This window comes from Acartia tonsa, chromosome 4, assembly GCF_053477335.1.
Source record: "Acartia tonsa isolate MP-2025a chromosome 4, ASM5347733v1, whole genome shotgun sequence".
Taxonomy (NCBI): Eukaryota; Metazoa; Arthropoda; class Copepoda; order Calanoida; family Acartiidae; genus Acartia; species Acartia tonsa.
This window is the reverse complement of record NC_137263.1, coordinates 56,420,873-56,438,999: the sequence shown is the minus strand read 5'-3', so window position 1 is coordinate 56,438,999 and position 18,127 is coordinate 56,420,873. Positions and strand designations below refer to the sequence as shown.

Here is an 18,127-nt window from a genome sequence, read left to right as displayed (position 1 = left end):
TCTATTTTTCTGCCCTCCCAGCCCCTTCCTTCACGAAGTACCTAAATCATATGCTAGGTGCTTACCCGCTTGTAAAATGAAAACCATAAAATCAATACTTAATCTTATATTTTTTCATTTTCCTATCCACGAAAAGCTGTATATATTACGATGCGATAAAAAAAAATTACTACAAAAATCATAGAATATTTGTGTTAAGATGTACCAAAGAAACCCAGAGCCAAGCCAAAAATTAAGAAAGAACGCAAACTATCCAAAGACGCAGAAAACACAACATGTGACGTTTGCAACAAAAAATTCTCAAAAAGACAATACATGAAAGAGCACAAACGAATCCATACTGGTGAGAAGCCATTCTCTTGTGACCTATGCCAAAAATCATTCACTCATTACACCACATTTAAAGAGCACAAAAAGTCGCACACCGAGGGAAAAACATTTTCTTGTGAAACATGCGGTAGGGCTTTTCAAAGAAAATCGCAACTGATCGAGCACGAGCGTATACACACAGGGGAGAAGCCATATTCATGTGAGCTATGCAATACATCGTACGCCTCCCAGTCAAACTTGTATCATCACAATAAGACAGAAGGACATATTAAGAGGATGAATGAGGCTAAGGATGAGGATACTCAAGATTATTATTGAGTACCAAGGATGTTCAAAACTTTATATGGTAAATGTCCAACAGTATTTGAATTGTTCTAGTCAATATTTTTGTTGTTTTTCATGTTTCCCAAAAAAATATTTAAATTGTTTTTAAACCTGAAAAAAACAGGGAAATAGGAATATATAATGCACTGGTGCCCAAAGTTGGGAGTACTTTTGTTTGATCCCGAACTAAATATTGTTAAAACATTTCAACCAAAAATTTTAAACTACAGAAGGGGTATTTTTGTGTGTCATCATCAGGAATTTATATGTTTTTGTCAATGTTTTTTCCCTTAAGGTCTCTTGAAAACAAAATAAAAAACCTTAGTAATCGTATTTATTGGCCATTGACGTGATATTTATGTAAAGACAAATCTGGAATTCTTTGTTTGGCAAGTGGCATAATAGTTATTTCTCTCATTGTATTATAGACAGCTTCCCGCGGATATTAAAAAAGGAAAAATTATAAGATATAAACCAGTTATTTTAGCCCATTGGGGCTGAAGGCCCGGGATAACAAACTTGTTATTAATTTTATGATTTTTATTTTATTATTCGTGGAAAACTGTATGAAATACAATGTTATACATGATTTTTCAGTATGGCTAGTAACCGGTTCTTAGCCAGCGGATATTAATTAAAGTTCTTGACGTTATATGTTTTTAATGTTCTCAATTAAATGTGTGATTTAACCGTTAAATATTAATTTTAGATATTTGTTACTCTATTAAAAAGAAACCCAAATAAATTTATGTTGTAATGTAAAACCCTTTTTCTCGTTGATAATAATTTTATCAAGTATGAAGATGTTTGTCTGTCTGTACAACTTAAGGAGGATAACGACAAAATGCCGTAATTTTTAAGAATCTTCTGACAACCAACTCCTTGCTTGTATGACCTTTGTCTGTAAGACTTATTTACTGTAAATATTTATTCACTTTGTTATTTTGGGTCATGGAATTCCGCCTACTCTTATGTATTTATGTCTTGCAAGCAACTGGCGGAAACATTTTTTACCGTCTTCAGATATGACGCAGTGTTGGATCAAGTTACCAATCAACTTGACCTATCACCTGCCCGCACGAAAAAAGACATGACTAATCTATCGAGAAACTTGTAACGTTGCTTTGTCAGGTAGGTATCAAAATCAATTTTTATGATATTTTTCAAAATTACTTTATTAATACCAATCATAAATATAAAAATCATGATACAAAATGATGAAATAAAAAAATAAACGCGGCATTTCTTTCTCTAAACGGTTGCATCTTTTTTGGCGCCAGAAACTGCTTTCACGAGATCCGTTATTATCACACTGTCACCCTGAAAAAAGAAAGATTTTAAAAATCCGCCAAATAAATCTTTTCAGTATTTCTGGATTATCTCTTAATACATAAAAGATTGATTTCTGTCAGTCTGAAGCTTAAGATCACAAATACCTGGAGAACAGTCTTGATATTCTCTGTCTGTTCATTACTAAGACTTCACCTGTATAAACTATACCTGGAGAACAGTCTTGATATTCTCTGTTCATTAGTAAGACTACACCTGTATAAACTATACCTGGAGAACAGTCTTGATATTCTCTGTTCATTAGTAAGACTTCACCTGTATAAACTATACCTGGAGAACAGTCTTGATATTTTCTGTTCATTAGTAAGACTACACCTGTATAAACTATACCTGGAGAACAGTATTGATATTCTCTGTTCATTAGTAAGACTACACCTGTATAAACTATACCTGGAGAACAGTCTTGATATTCTCTGTTCATTAGTAAGACTACACCTGTATAAACTATACCTGGAGAACAGTATTGATATTCTCTGTTCATTATAAAACTATACCTGGAGAACAGCCTTGATATTCTCTGTCTGATCATTGGTAAGACTACACTTGTATAAACTATACCTGGAGAACAGCCTTGATATTCTCTGTCTGTTCATTAGTAAGACTACACCGCTGGACCGATCTATTTACTTGATCTAGCTGGTAACGCTGATATTTTTCTTTTTCCTGAAAATAAGAAATATTTAAAGTACACAGTTAAATCTACATCCCTTTTTCTCCCCATTATTCACAAGCTTTCAAGAATAATCTTTTACATATTTCAGGGGTGTATATTCTGCACAAGATTTATTTTTTTTCCCCTGCTACAAAATTTTTTATTTTTCTTCCCCCCCTAGTTTTTTCTCACCAAGTAGGGGGAAAATGGAAAAATATTTAAAGAACTCTATATTTTATTTATTTTATCCCTCCTACCACACATTTTTAAAAGTTTTTTTCACCAAGGAGGGGGGGAAATAGAAAAAATGTTTTCAGTTTTCTTAATTTTTACATTTTTTTTCCCTCCAACAACCTATTTTTTATTTTTTTTCCCCCCCCCTGAGCAGGGGATCCCATGTAGAATATACACCCCTGACATATTTTTATCCATTTCTTTAGATTCTGCTAAACTAATAATGGAAACCAACCTTTAATTGATCTGTAGCCAGTTGAACTTGTTCCATTTTGGCCTTCAGCATTTTCAGGTCTCTGGCCATCTTTAACTCCGCGTGGCTAGCACCTGAAATTTTGCGCGTAATTTAATACAGATTTCTAATTTGATCTTCTTTTAGAAGGAAGGGATAATACAATGTCCGATATATTGATGTTCATTCCATTAGACATACATAATATTACCCCTTCTGTAGATTACAATCAGTGGTTGAAATGCTTGGACACTCAACTTTATAAACCAACAAAAAAAATTTAATGAAAGTCGCTAAACTTGTTAAGCCAACGAATAGGAAAACGTAATTATAAAACTTTGGGAACGTAATACACCCCAATGTCCCCTTCTTGCTTTCCTGGGTAGCCTTGTTCTGTATACGCTTTAAAAATCCATACATGGCACCCCCGTGTTTGTAGGCGAGACAAGACTATTTCTACTCTTGCAACTAAGGTGGCACCCTTGTCCCGTATACCCTCATAAATAAAAACATACCTGGCACCCGTGTTTGTAGGCGAGACAAAACTGTTTCAACTCTTGCTGCTAAGCTGGCACCCTTGTCTCGGATATCTTCGTACCTTTCGCTGATTTCATACAAAATTATAACTCATAAGTTATCTAAAATACAAAGTAGAATGATGTCTATCCGTCTGTCCGTCCGTCCGTCTGAAGCTTAAGATCTCAGTAACCACTGAACCGATTGGGCTTTACTATTCAGGGAGTATACATACTGGTCCTGTAATGGTTTTAAGCTATTTTCTTGGGGGGTGGGACACCTCCAACCCCCCAACCCCCAAAAAATGAAAAATACCCCCCCCCCAAAAAAAAAAAAAAAAATTATATTTTTATTTTTAAATTTAAATAACACAAAAATAGGTTGATCAAACCTCTTGGGGCAAAGCCCCTAGAGGCTATGGGCGAAGCCGCTAGTAGTATAATAAAACGACATGGAGAGAGGGGTCATTAGTCTATTTATTACACTTTCTGTTTCATTGAATTTTGAATGGTTGGTTCATTAAGTCGAGTTTTCAAACACTAAATGTAATTTACTGAAGAAGTAATTTTGTATATCATCATTGGGGAGGTACATAAATTTATCAGCCATTGTCTTATCCCTTTTGATCCCTGAAAAAAGTATGAATTTATACTTCATTAAATACCTATCATGGTTAATTTATAAACTATAAATTTGTGCCTGATGTTTTCTGCATTGGCGCGTAGCTGTGTCCTACTCTGCTCCAGTTTTGTTAGCTGCGCTTCCTGTGCCAAAAATTTCTTTAAACATTTTATAATAAGCAAGGGAGGGAGAAGACATTGTTTATTTTTGTTACACTAGTCTCCAAAGTTTGATAATAAAGTTATCTTATTCATTGGTTAAACAACTTTGGGGACTTATATTGAAATTGATTTTGGTTGGTTCATTAGGTTAAATGTCAAAACGTTTCAACCACTAATTGTAATCTTCAGATGGGGGTATTTTGTCTATCATTATTGGGGATGTACATCAGTTTATCTGCCATTGTCTTATCCCTTTGATTTACTCATTTGGATGAAGATTAATATTCCCTACACTATGTATTAAAATAGCGGCTAAAACCCTAGAGGCCTATAGGGGAACTTGTGGAGGGGGGGGGGGGGGAAGACCCCTCACTTTCAATTTTAGTTTTTAAAAAGATAAGGAAAAAAATGTTTGTTTTTTTGGGAGGGGGTGGGGGTCTATTTTCTTAGGGAATGATTTTTCCGGAGATTCCCCCAACTAAGTTCCCTGGGCCTACAAGAATCTTCGCTGTAAAGGAGAACCAAATCGGTTTAGCAGTTAGCGAGATCCTTCGCTACAGACAAAAACCTTAGTACTTTATGCAATAGGATATTTTTAAGGATTTTTTTCCTGGTTCGCTTTCTTTGCTCTTAGCATCTTTGCTTCAGCCATCAACTCGTTTTGTGCCTAAAATTATTAGATAATGGATATATGCAGGGTGGCCACAAGGTTTTTAAAAAAAATCCGTACATTTCCGTGCATGCTAAAAAAAAAATCCGTACATTTTTCCGTACATTTCCGTACATTTCCGTACATTTTTCTACTATGTAGTAAATATATTATTTAGTAAAATTGGTTTCATACTAGGTACTGATCAAGATCAATTTTTCTATTAAAGTTAGAACAAAACTTATTTAACAAAAGTTGATACTTTATGGATGGTATTAACTAATCTAAAGAAAATTTTGAAATTGGGCTCCAGGTTCAGGTACTGCAGGCCTCCAGGTAGATCCTAGACAGGTAAAAATTGAAATTTTTTACTTAAAAAGTTAGAACAAAACTTATTTAACTAAAGTAGCCTCTTTATAGATAGTATTAACTAATTTGAAGAAAATTTTGAAATCGGGCTCCAGGTTCAGGTACTGCAGGCCTCCAGAACAAAACTTATTTAACAAAAGTTGTTTCTTTATGGATGGTAGGAACAAATTTGGAGAAAATTTTGAAATAGGGCTCCAGGTCCAGGTACTGCAGGTCTCCAGGTGGATCCCAGACAGCTAAAAACTGAAAAATTTTTCTATTAGAGTTAGAACAAAACTTATTAACCAAAAGTTGATACTTCATAGATGGTATTAACTAATTTAAAGAAAATTTTGAAATTGGGCTCCAGGTTCAGGTACTGCAGGCCTCCAGGTGGATCCTGGACAGGTAAAAATTGAATTTTTTTACTTTAAAAGTTAGAACAAAACTTATTTAACAAAAGTTGATACTTTATGGATGGTATTAACTAATTTAAAGCAAATTTTGAAGTTGGGCTTCAGGTTCAGGTACTGCAGGCCTCCAGGTGGATCCTGGACAGATAAATACTGAAAATTTTTCCTAATAAAGTTAGAACAAAACTTGATTTCGTCTTTTTCTTCAAATTAGGTAATACTAGCTAAAAAGTAACAACTTTTGTTAAATAAATTTTTTCCTAACTTAAATAGTAAATAATTTCCGTTTTTACCTGTTCCTTGATCCTACCTTGATCCTACCAGTACCTTGACCTGGGGCCCGATTTTAAAATTTTCTTCAAATTAGTTAATACCATCTATAAAGAAACCACTTTTGTTAAATAAGTTTTGTTCTAACTTTTAAAGTAAAAAATTCAATTTTTACCTGTCCTGGATTTACCTGGAGGCCTGCAGAACCTGAACCTGGAGCCCGATTTCAAAATTTTCTTTAAATTAGATAATACCATCTATAAAGAAGCTACTTTTGTTTCATAAGTTTTGTTCTAACTTTTAAAGAAAAAATTTTCAATTTTTACCCGTCCAGGATCTACCTGGATGCCTGCAGTACCTGAACCTGGAGCCCAATTTCAAAATTTTCTTTAAATTAGTTAATACCATCCATAAAGTATCAACTTTTGTTAAATAAGTTTTGTTCTAACTTTAATAGAAAAAAAGGTCAGTTTTTACCTGTCCAGGATCCATCTGGAGGCCTGCAGTACCTTGACCTGGAGCCCGATTTCAAAATTTTCTTCAAATTAGTTCCTACCATCCATAAAGAAGCCACTTTTGTTAAATAAGTTTTGTTCTAACTTTTAAAGTAAAAAAAATCAATTTTTACCTGTCCAGGATCTACCTGGAGGCCTGCAGCACCTGAACCTGGAGCCCGATTTCAAAATTTTTTTAAAATTAGTCAATACCATCTATAAAGAAGCTACTTTTGTTAAATAAGTTTTGTTCTAACTTTTAAAGTAAAAATTTTCAATTTTTACCTGTCCAGGATCCACCTGGAGGCCTGCAGTACCTGAACCTGGAGCCCGATTTCAAAATTTTCTTCAAATTAGTTAATACCATCTATAAAGAAGCTACTTTTGTTAAATAAGTTTTGTTCTTACTTGAAATTTTTTTTTTACTTGTCCAGAATCCACCTGGAGGCCTGGAGTACCGAAACCAGGAGGCCGAATCTAAATTTTTTTTAAAAATAGGAAAACTACATCCCAAAAGGAAACTTTTTTGTCAAATATCCTATCCTCTCACTCCAAAGACAAAGCCTATAATCACTGTTTACGCAAAAGTGTCAGAACTTCCCCCCCCCCCCTTGAATAGAAACTTTGAAGACAAATCTTGAATAGTTTGAATAATTCAACTTCTGGTACACCATTCTTGTCCAAACTGGTTCCCGTGAAATCTAAATGTAACTTACAAATATTATAATGATACAGAACAAAAAATGGATCATGGAAAGAAAACGAAGTTGCCGGTTTCATCGTATTTTTTCACAGCAGCTTTTGAAGGGTTATTTTAGGTTAGGTTAGGTTAATTAAATGTCAATGATTATCATAGTAACCATTTAGTTAAGGATATACCCAGCTTCATTGAAGACACACCAGATCTTCTCAGATTCATAGAATCTGAAAACCAGAAAGGTCCACAACCTGCAGGTTGTGTGCCAGTTACTCTGGATGTTACAGCTCTATACACAAACATACCCATAGATGAGGGAATGCATTATTTTCAGGAGTTTTTAGATAAGAGAGAAGATAAAACAGTTCCAACTGCATTTTTAATAACTCTCTTAGGTATGGTGCTCAGTTGTAATATCCTAACTTTTGACAACAAATTTTATTGGCAGGAAGTAGGAGTGGCAATGGGAACCAGGGTTGCCCCCACATTTGCTAATATTTTTATGTCTGTTATAGAAGGTAGAATGCTTAGAACTTGGAGAGGCCAAGCCCCAGCATGGTACAGACGGTTCATAGGTGACTGCATTATGCTGTGGACTGGATCTGAAGTAGAACTTTTAAATTTTTTAGAACATATAAACAACATACATCCCCTGATTAAATTTAAAGCCTCTTATGATTTTCAGAGTAAAAAAGTTGAATTTTTGGATACTGTAATTTCCATAACTGAACAAGGATTTATTAGGACATCCCTTTTTACAAAACCTGGCAAGAAATGTACATATCTCTTGCCATCAAGCTGTCACCCTGGTCACATCACCCAAAACATTCCCTACTCTTTAGCTCTAAGACTCAAACGAATCTGCTCTGACAATTTAGACTTTTTAGCACACCTGGACATATTACAAGAAAAACTGTTAGGAAGAGGTTACAAACAAAACTTCATAGTTAAAGCTTTTGAAAAGGTCAGTAATCTACCCAGAGCAACAGCATTGATAAAAACCGAAAAAAATCCGGTAAAGAGAGTTGTACTCTCACTTCAATTTGATCCCAGACTACCCAATATTTCTAATATCTTGTTTAGGTTTTGGAAAGTCATGATACAGAATCCACACCTCAAAAGAACCTTTCCAGATCCTCCAATGATTTGCTGGTCCAGACCAAAAAATCTACGGGATTTTTTAATTAAGGCACAACTCCCACCAGTAATTACAGAGAGAAGGTCAAGCAGGGTTAAAAATGGATTTTCCCACTGTGGTAGAAATTGTAAAATGTGTCACAATTCCCCCCGGTTTTGTAAAAGTGTCATAAACACTAAAACCAATGAAATCTTCCCTATTTTAAGCACTCTAGACTGTACTAGTAAAAACGTTATATATCTTATTACTTGTAGGAAAAACAGTGGATCCTGTGCAGTTAGGAGACCTCAGTATGTGGGCCAAACAAGTAGAATGATCTCCAGCCGTTTTAACGAGCACAGCCACTCAATCAGCACTGGATCAACTACAGTTGGAAGTCATTTCAAGGCCCAAGGACACAATCTACAGGACTTGGAAATTGTCCCAATAGAGAAAATACGAAGCACAGACCCCTGGATACGCCTAGCTAGGGAAAAACTTTTGATTAGGTCTTTTGATTCTGCTCTCAATAAAATTGTGTAATTTGCTTCACCCAACAAACATTTAATCATCAAACAAACAAAAAAATCCTTTCTCAAACAAGACCCATCTTTCCAACAAATTTCTTTTTCAACACATAACATTTGTTTGCATTTTCAGAGATCTACTAAAAAACCCTCATCATTTAGTTTGTAAAAATATTTTATTTCTGAACATTTCTTTAAACTCAAATTAACTGTGTGCATTTGCAAATTTTTATAAAAAAAAAAACTTTTAAAACACAGTTAACATTTCAAAGGATTAAGCTTCTTTGATATTCAGGTTATCTTTTAACTCAAATCAATTGTTTGCATCATCAAATTATACTTCCAAAATTCTCAAATAAGTCAACATTTTATACCATGTAGTTTTCATTTCATGTTTCATAAAAAAAATGTACACATTTTTTCACTTTTTTGGTTAATTCAAAAGAACACCAATTCTTCCTCCATCCTAAAACCTAAACAAAGCAGGATATCATAAAGATTAAAAATTTTTCCCATCTCAGGAATAACTCCACCCATTTTTTAACAGATTTCAAAATCCAAATCTCCGCCCTTAAACAACTAAGGACAAAGATAAATTCATAACCTTTTCATAACCCCCCACTCCTCCCACTTTTTTGTCTCCTCCCAGTTTTTTTTTCTGTCTCCGCCTTCAACCAAACTCACCATCCAAAACTCCGCCTATTTCCTAACCATCAAAAAAATTCCTTTAATTAAAACTATGCCCCGCCCCATAACTCAAACAAGGCCAAGAATTATTCCCTACTCCTCCTTTTTAAAAAACTAATGTTTTAATCTTGTATTTCAAACTTTTTCAGTAGTCATCTGTATTCTATGGTGATACCTAAGATTCAAAATAATTTGCGACATTGTTCTATATAAATGTATGTTTAATATCTTTGATCATATTTGCTGTTATCTAATGTCTCATGCCTATATTTTTTTAGACAAAATGAATTGAAAATGATTGCTAAAATCGAAATATATCTTCATGTCTTAGAATAGTGTAAATTTTTTAAAAATAGGTTGAAAAACATACTAACTTTAAAATATTAGAAAATATGCCCCGCAGGGCTAGAGCCTCGACAGGGGCTAGAAATAGGAGAAAGGCTACTGTGAAAAAAACGACGAAACCGGAAACTTCGTTTTCTTTTCATGATCCCAAAAAATGATACATTTTACTTAATTTTTAAAGATAATACACTAATTATAACACCATGCTCGGAAATTCCGTACACCAAAATGAAAAATCCGTACAATCCGTACATTTTTTTAGCACTTTTTTAAAAATCCGTACATTTCCGTACATCCGTACATTGTGGCCACCCTGTATATGATATACGTGGATACATTGAGGAGAGAGGAATATTTGTCGTCAATTTAGCTTGCTATTATGGACCTCATTTATTGGTCAGTTCGTTCATTCAGTGGGAGGAGATGGGGAAACGGGGGTGGTTATTTTAGCCATCTTCGGGCAGAGGGACCGAAGGCCTGCCTAACAAAACTGGCTTTAATCTCATGATTCTTATTTTAGTTTTCGTGGAAAATTATCTGTAATACGATGCGATAATTTTTCGGTATGACTGAAACCAGTTCTAATCCTGCAAATATTAGTCGATTTCAAAGCCATGCTGAATCTGATTAACAAATAAATGTTCTTTATCCTATACCTTAATAATCCTATTAAGATATTCATTCTGTAGGGTTTCCGTGGCTCTGGTCAGCAAGTCCAGGGTTTGAGCCGGGCTTGTGTTGGTGTCAGCCGCGGATAACAGCTGCGGCTGCGTGCAGCTGTGGCTCAGGATATTCCTGAATAAATTCAAGATCGTAAAAATGGAAACGTGGATATTGGAAAATTGTCGTCAATTTAGATTGCTAACATGGAAATCGGTCAATTCGTTCATCCAGTAAGAAGGGAGGGGATGTGTTTAAGAGGGTGAATGGGGAGAATCTCTACCTCAGACCACTGCGTGTTTCATTGTATTAGAGAACATGGAAATCTGGTGTAAAATCCAAGTAAAAATATATCCTTACAAGGATACGGACATTTCGAATTATTAAGTAGCTTCGCTACTAATGACTTATCTTGTTACCTTATTCTTTGTTCAATGTCATTGGCATTATTTCTGGTTACATTATTATCTGTTTCATTCATATCTTGTTCTTGGGAGCTTAGCACCTGGGTGTATCTCAGGTTTGCTTTAGCCTAGATACAAAATAATAAATAAATAGATTGATATGTTTCATTCAAATCTTGTTCTTGAGAGCTTAGCACCTGGGTATATCTGAGGTTTGCTTTAGCCTAGATAAAAAATAATAAATAGATAGATTGATGGATGTTTAATTCATATCTTGTTCTTGAGTGCTTAGCACCTGGATGTATCTGAGGTTTGCTTTAGCCTAGATAAAAAATAATAGATAGATAGATAGCCAGAGGTTATAGGTAGACAGATAGATATAATAGATAGATAGATAGCTCACCTTCATGGTATGTAGAGTATGATTGGCCCTTAATGAGATGATAACGGCTGGGGGGTAGGCGACAGTTGCCCCTAAAAGGGGTGCTGGTCTATAGATAGATTAATACTTAATTTTTTGTAAGGATGATTGCTACTTATCGTACAATTATAAAGACAAGGATGACAATATCCTTAAGTTGCGAAGCACAAACAAATCATGGACAAAATGGTGAAAAGAGCAGATGTTAAGTAGTCATAAATAAAAAATTTTATATGAAAACAATCAATTAACTCAAATGTGTTTTTATAGGTATAAATGGATATTTTTTTTAGCATGACTAGGAAACATGTAAATATTATACTAGATGCTCATTGGTATATAGAATCTTCACACACAAAATCAGCTGTCTATCTTAAATAACAGCCGTGATGATCACATTTCATTCCAACCCCCCCCCCCCCCCATTATGTTAGACTGGCAGACGGACAGATAAAATAAATCAAAGAATGGCTTTGTTACTAAAAATAGTGATTATAAAGAAGCAAAAATGTTCTACAATAATTAAGTATTGATTCCTAGAGTCTCCAGTAGGTCGTGTACATATGAGATGTTCTACAGAGCAAGCTAATTCAGTATCCTGGTTTAGATTTTGGTTTCATACAAAGTCAGAGATAAGTGATAAGACAATGAACAGTAAATTTTTAAATATTAAAATTATTGGTGAAAAAGTTTGTTTGGACACTGAGCGTTTGTTTAATAAAATCAATGGCTTCGATTTCTTTTTGCTGGAATAAAACCGGCCAATAGCCTTAATATAGAAATTTTAACGGAAAGTAGTTTGACAAAAAAAAAATATTGTTAGCACGAACATTCGGCATATTTGGGTCAACAAAACAGGAATTCATAATAAATTTGTTTATTTTTATTTGTATGAAAACCTCGCGTAGAAGTTCCTCTACATCCACCGAGACTGAGGGGAGGCACACCTGAAAAAATTAACGCATGTTAAGAAAAACTGAAATATACATACTTAATTTTTTAATTCCTTAATTCCTTGCTTTTATAAAGATAGATAGAAAGATATAATGTGTAATCATACCTGGTGTAGACCAGAATTATGAAGCACCAGGTATCTAGATCTGGAGGACAGCTGGGGTATGAGGCTGACCGGACAGCTGAATACTGAGCAGCTACCTGGGTCACTGTTCAGTGGTCCAAGGTCTAGTTCAACCTACAATAGAAAGGGATTATTATGGAGAACCAAATATCTGGATCTGGAATAGAGCTGAGGTATGAGGCTGACCGGACAGCTAAATACTGAGCAGCTACCTGGGTCACTGTTCAGTGGACCAAGGTCAAGTTCAACCTATAATAGACAGGGATTATTATGGAGAACCAGATCTGGAGGAGAGCTGGGGTATGAGGCTGACCGGACAGCTAAATACTGAGCAGCTACCTGGCTCACTGTTCAGTGGACCAAGGTCAAGTTCAACCTATAAATAAATAGAATTATAGAGATAGCTCAATGGCAGATAAATAAATCTTTCTACAAACTTTAATAGTATAAATTCACAGGGATCTAAAGGAATAAGACAATCGCCGATATTGATGTTTTTTTCCTATTTATTTTCCTATTTTTCTCGATCATCTTATTTTTGATACTTACATGATAGAAAATACTACACATTACAATAATATATGGAATTCTATATGATTTTTTATCAAATGTATTTTTCAACCAATCTTTTTTGATTAAAAATGTATTTTTTACCTTTTCATAGAGATAAAGTGTTAGCTGTCCAGATTTGGGGTCCCCCAGTAGGACATGGTGCAGGAGGGTGCCGTCCACCCGCGCAACTGATACAAATGTGGGTCCCTCACTCTCTCCCAGTGTTACTATACCACAAGATTCCTAGATACACAGGATTATTAAGTAGGGTACCATACACCCGCGCAACTCATACAAATGTGGGTCCCTCACTCTCTCCCAGTGTTACTATACCACAAGATTCCTAGATACACAGGATTATTAAGTAGGGTACCATACACCCGCGCAACTCATACAAATGTGGGTCCCTCACTCTCTCCCAGTGTTACTATACCACAAGATTCCTAGATACACAGAATTATTAAGTAGGGTACCATACACCCGCGCAACTTATACAAATGTGGGTCCCTCACTCTCTCCCAGTGTTACTATACCACAAGATTCCTAGATACACAGGATTATTAAGTAGGGTACCATACACCCGCGCAACTCATACAAATGTGGGTCCCTCACTCTCTCCCAGTGTTACTATACCACAAGATTCCTAGATACACAGGATTATTAAGTAGGGTACCATACACCCGCGCAACTCATACAAATGTGGGTCACTCACTCTCTCCCAGTGTTACTATACCACAAGATTCCTAGATACACAGAATTATTAAGTAGGGTACCATACACCCGCGCAACTTATACAAATGTGGGTCCCTCACTCTCTCCCAGTGTTACTATACCACAAGATTCCTAGATACACAGGATTATTAAGTAGGGTACCATACACCCGCGCAACTCATACAAACGTGGGTCCCTCACTCTCTCCCAGAGTTACTATACCACAAGATTCCTAGATACACAGGATTATTAAGTTTTTAGAGCCAACGAATAGCTGGACAAGTTTACCTAGCTTGGTGATCAATATAGTTTACAGTCCAATGTCCCCTCCCTACCTGACATAATTCTGTTTAAGTAAAATATTAGAAGGAAAATTAGTTTATGGGCTTGTGTCAGTCTTATAGACCTATATAAAAAGATGGGGAAATGCAAAAACAGTCCCTAATTTATAGTCATTAAGTCACCCCAATCCACCAATTTTACCCCCATCCCATCCTCTCCTACTGGATGAATGAACTGACCAAAAAATGACATCAATATTAGCAAGCTAAATTGACGACAATATATCGACGTACATCTTATATCCATTACCTGGCTATAATCAGTTTCCTGTTCAGGAAACACATCAATAGGTCCTTGTACCGTCCACCTACCGCCGTCTACCGCCCCCGTCTGCACACAAAACACCCCGCCGTCCGCCCAGAGCACAAAAACCGGCCAAACTGAGGCTTCCGCCTCAAGCTGATCGCCGTTGTCGACAGGACGGCCGACACAATAATCGACGGCTGTTTCGCCCAAGGCAGCGGCTACCTTATCGCCGCCACTTAAAGAAACCTGAAACAAAAATAGAAAAGTAATATTTTCAAAAAAATATTTAAATTGAACGAATATGTAAAATTCAATTGACGTTTGCATAATATTTAAATATAAAACATCTACAAAATTTTTACATTTGTTTTAAAAAGAGTTAGTTTAGATTTTTTAAGCTACTATGTATTTTTAAAATCATAATATTGATACCAGTTTTGTTTGCCTGGGCCTTATGTTTTAATCTTATAATTTTTAATATTGATATCCGCGGAAAGCTTTCTATAATACGATGCAAAAAAAATAACTATTCTATACCTGTTGTATCTGCCTAGCTCCATGGTCCATAACCAGGTACAAAGATAAGGTTCCATCCCTCTGGTCAATACTAGTACTTAGCTAGTTATATAACTATTCTATACCTGTTGTATCTGCCTAGCTCCATGGTCCATAACCAGGTATAAAGATATGGTTCCATCCCTCTGGTCAATACTAGTACCTAGCTGGTATATTAATATTGCACCATGGTCCATAACCAGGTACAAAGATAAGGTTCCATCCCTCTGGTCAATACTAGTACTTAGCTGGTTATATAACTATTCTATACCTAGTGTATCTGTCTAGCACCATGGTCCATAACCAGGTATAAAGATAAGGTTCCATCCCTCTGGTCAATACTAGTACCTAGATGTTTATATAACTATTCTATACCTGTTGTATCTGCCTAGCACCATGGTCCACAACCAGGTACAGAGATAAGGTTCCATCCATCTGGTCAATACTAGTACCTAGCTGGTTATATAACTATTCTATACCTGTTGTATCTGTCTAGCTCCATGGTCCATAACCAGGTACAGAGATAAGGTTCCATCCATCTGGTCAATACTAGTACCTAGCTGGTTATATAACTATTCTATACCTGTTGTATCTGTCTAGCTCAATGGTCCATAACCAGGTACAGAGATAAGGTTCCATCCATCTGGTCAATACTAGTACCTAGAAGGTTATATAACTATTCTATACCTGTTGTATCTGCCTAGCACCATGGTCCATAACCAGGTACAGAGATAAGGTTCCATCCATCTGGTCAATACTAGTACCTAGCTGGTTATATAACTATTCTATACCTGTTGTATCTGCCTAGCCCCATGGTCCATAACCAGGTACAGAGATAAGGTTCCATCCATCTGGTCAATACTAGTACCTAGCTGGTTATATAACTATTCTATACCTGTTGTATCTGTCTAGCTCCATGGTCCATAACCAGGTACAGAGATAAGGTTCCATCCATCTGGTCAATACTAGTACCTAGCTGGTTATATAACTATTCTATACCTGTTGGATCTGTCTAGCACCATGGTCCATAACCAGGTACAAAGATAAGGTTCCATCCCTCTGGTCAATACTAGTACCTAGCTGGTTATATAACTATTCTATACCTGTTGTATCTGTCTAGCTCCATGGTCCATAACCAGGTACAAAGATAAGGTTCCATCCCGAGTCAATACTAACAGCTGATTGTTGGCAGGGGATCCTTTAACCAGATATTTTCATATTTAAGATCTCAGAAAAGGTACCTAGGTATTTTAGTTCAAGAAACCAAAATTTTACCTACTTACTTATATTTAGCTTTAGAAACACTATTTTGCATCAAGGATTTAAAGGAATAAGACAAAGAAAAATTTATATACATCCCAAATGATGATACACAATATTACCCCTTCTGTAGATTATGATTAATGGTTGAAACATTTGACATAACCAGTTTCGAAAAAAAATAAAATAATAGTCCCTAAAGTTGTTAAGCCAACGAATAGGAAAACGTTAATCAAAAAATTTGGGGACTAGTGTAATAAACAACCCAATGTCCCTGCCTACAACTACTTATCCGACAATAAACTTATTTTTCTTTCTGTTGGTACCAATCACAACAAAGTATTGTAGCTACAATGATTTAAACAAATAAATCCAAATTAAAATATTTAAATATCACGTTCCTGGATACCAGCTACATTTTTGTACACTCTTCCCTTCTCGGCTCCTTGAAAAAATAATTATCACTTTTTATTTAATGCATGGATCAAAAAGGATGAGACAGTAGACGATAAATTAACATGCACACTCGATTACGGCAAACTAAATTATTGTTGAAAAACTTAGACACTAAAAATTTGAACCAATAGAATTAGAGTTAATAAAAGTATCTAAAGTTTTCAAGCCAACGAATGAGAATTTATTATATAGACAGTTTTTTTAGACTAGATAATCTAGAATTCCTATAAATCGTTCATCGTGTGATACCCATCTAATGGATTTATGTATTATACACAATGATGTGTCTACTAGATATTTTAAATATTAACTATTCTAAACCCTAAACGTATCGTATTTCGAGTAAATTTGGAAGGGAATTTAGACATATGAAAATATTGAAATTGGGGAATATTTATATACGTGTGCAAGAATTCTATTTCAAAAATAGGATATTAATTCCCCTCTCACTTCGTTCAAAAATACATCCCTATTTCTATTTTTCTAAATATTCAAATTTCTTAATATTTATATACGAAGTACTTGGTAAATAAATAGAAGATTTTGAAAAATAATAAATTTTTACGTTTTATATTTCTATTTCGAAATAAATCACGCAATCTTAAATTAAGTATGTTCGTTAAACAATTCCGAAATAAAATTTACTAGATATATTAGACTTTTAGGTTCTTTCTATGAAATTAATGTGATGACATAATTTCCTTACTCCAAAAAGTCTACCTGTTAAGAATACGACATTTTAGACGTCTTACTTTTTTCATTGCTTTTTTTACAGGGTAAAATAAAAATTCTTCCTAATATTAAAAAAGGATAATTTTGCATTACGTAAAAAAAGTATATAACGATAATGAAATATATTAAAGTTAACTTATAATAGTTTGTAATTGTATTTGTAACAATATATTTATAGATTCCCTGTTATTTGATATCATCCGTTTCCGGTGTATGCTGTTATATCAGGGATAAATATATACACAAAAATTCCTCCAACAAATTTTTATTATTTACCGTGGTCAAAACATATTAAAAAATCTTATTTTAAAAAATGTAAATATAACGAAATAAATTATATTGAAGTTTCTAATTACCCATGTACATTTCTACCTCGTGCACCTCGTGCACACACACACAGTTCTTCAGTCCTTATTTGAATTTCAGAGTGTATTGACACGTCATACTACGCGTTAGTTAGATACAAAGAAAAGTGAAAAATAATAAAAAATTTAATATTCAATGTGAAAACTTCAAATGGAATTATATTAATACAATAAAATAAAGTGATAAATATTATTTGCATAGTTATAAAAAAAAAGAAGAAAGAAACAAAGTCTTAGTCAAGTGTCAACACAAGAAGATCTAATTCTGTACTGTCGTCCGAAAAAAATTATTGTAGTCTATTGTTTTGAGTGAATGTCATAAGAGTACATACACGTCAAAATAATAGGCTATGTTTTCTATTTCGGAAGGCAGTACAC

General features: G+C 34.7%; 1 protein-coding gene across 4 annotated transcripts in view; it reads right to left on the bottom strand.

Moving 5' to 3' along the window:
• Positions 1-1,813: 1,813 nt before the first annotated feature.
• mbo (Nuclear pore complex protein Nup88) overlaps positions 1,814-18,127 on the bottom strand; it is a 136,098-nt gene continuing 119,784 nt past the window's right edge. For 2 of the 4 annotated variants that reach the window (XM_080159138.1, XM_080159142.1), the window contains 16 exons: positions 16,600-16,641; positions 16,040-16,136; positions 14,385-14,627; positions 13,185-13,325; positions 12,513-12,644; positions 12,352-12,399; positions 11,992-12,050; positions 11,435-11,525; positions 11,047-11,159; positions 10,624-10,762; positions 5,034-5,087; positions 4,338-4,405; positions 3,638-3,726; positions 3,126-3,217; positions 2,563-2,667; positions 1,814-1,974 (listed from right to left, as the gene is read on the bottom strand). In XM_080159138.1, the coding sequence (XP_080015264.1) occupies positions 1,906-1,974; positions 2,563-2,667; positions 3,126-3,217; positions 3,638-3,726; positions 4,338-4,405; positions 5,034-5,087; positions 10,624-10,762; positions 11,047-11,159; positions 11,435-11,525; positions 11,992-12,050; positions 12,352-12,399; positions 12,513-12,644; positions 13,185-13,325; positions 14,385-14,627; positions 16,040-16,136; positions 16,600-16,641 (1,582 nt within the window). In that variant the 3' untranslated portion in view covers positions 1,814-1,905. Of the gene's footprint in view, positions 1,975-2,562; positions 2,668-3,125; positions 3,218-3,637; positions 3,727-4,337; positions 4,406-5,033; positions 5,088-10,623; positions 10,763-11,046; positions 11,160-11,228; positions 11,256-11,326; positions 11,354-11,434; positions 11,526-11,991; positions 12,051-12,351; positions 12,400-12,512; positions 12,645-13,184; positions 13,326-14,384; positions 14,628-16,039; positions 16,137-16,599; positions 16,642-18,127 lie in introns of all 4 variants that reach the window. The other 2 variants (XM_080159139.1, XM_080159141.1) reach the window with 2 other exon arrangements.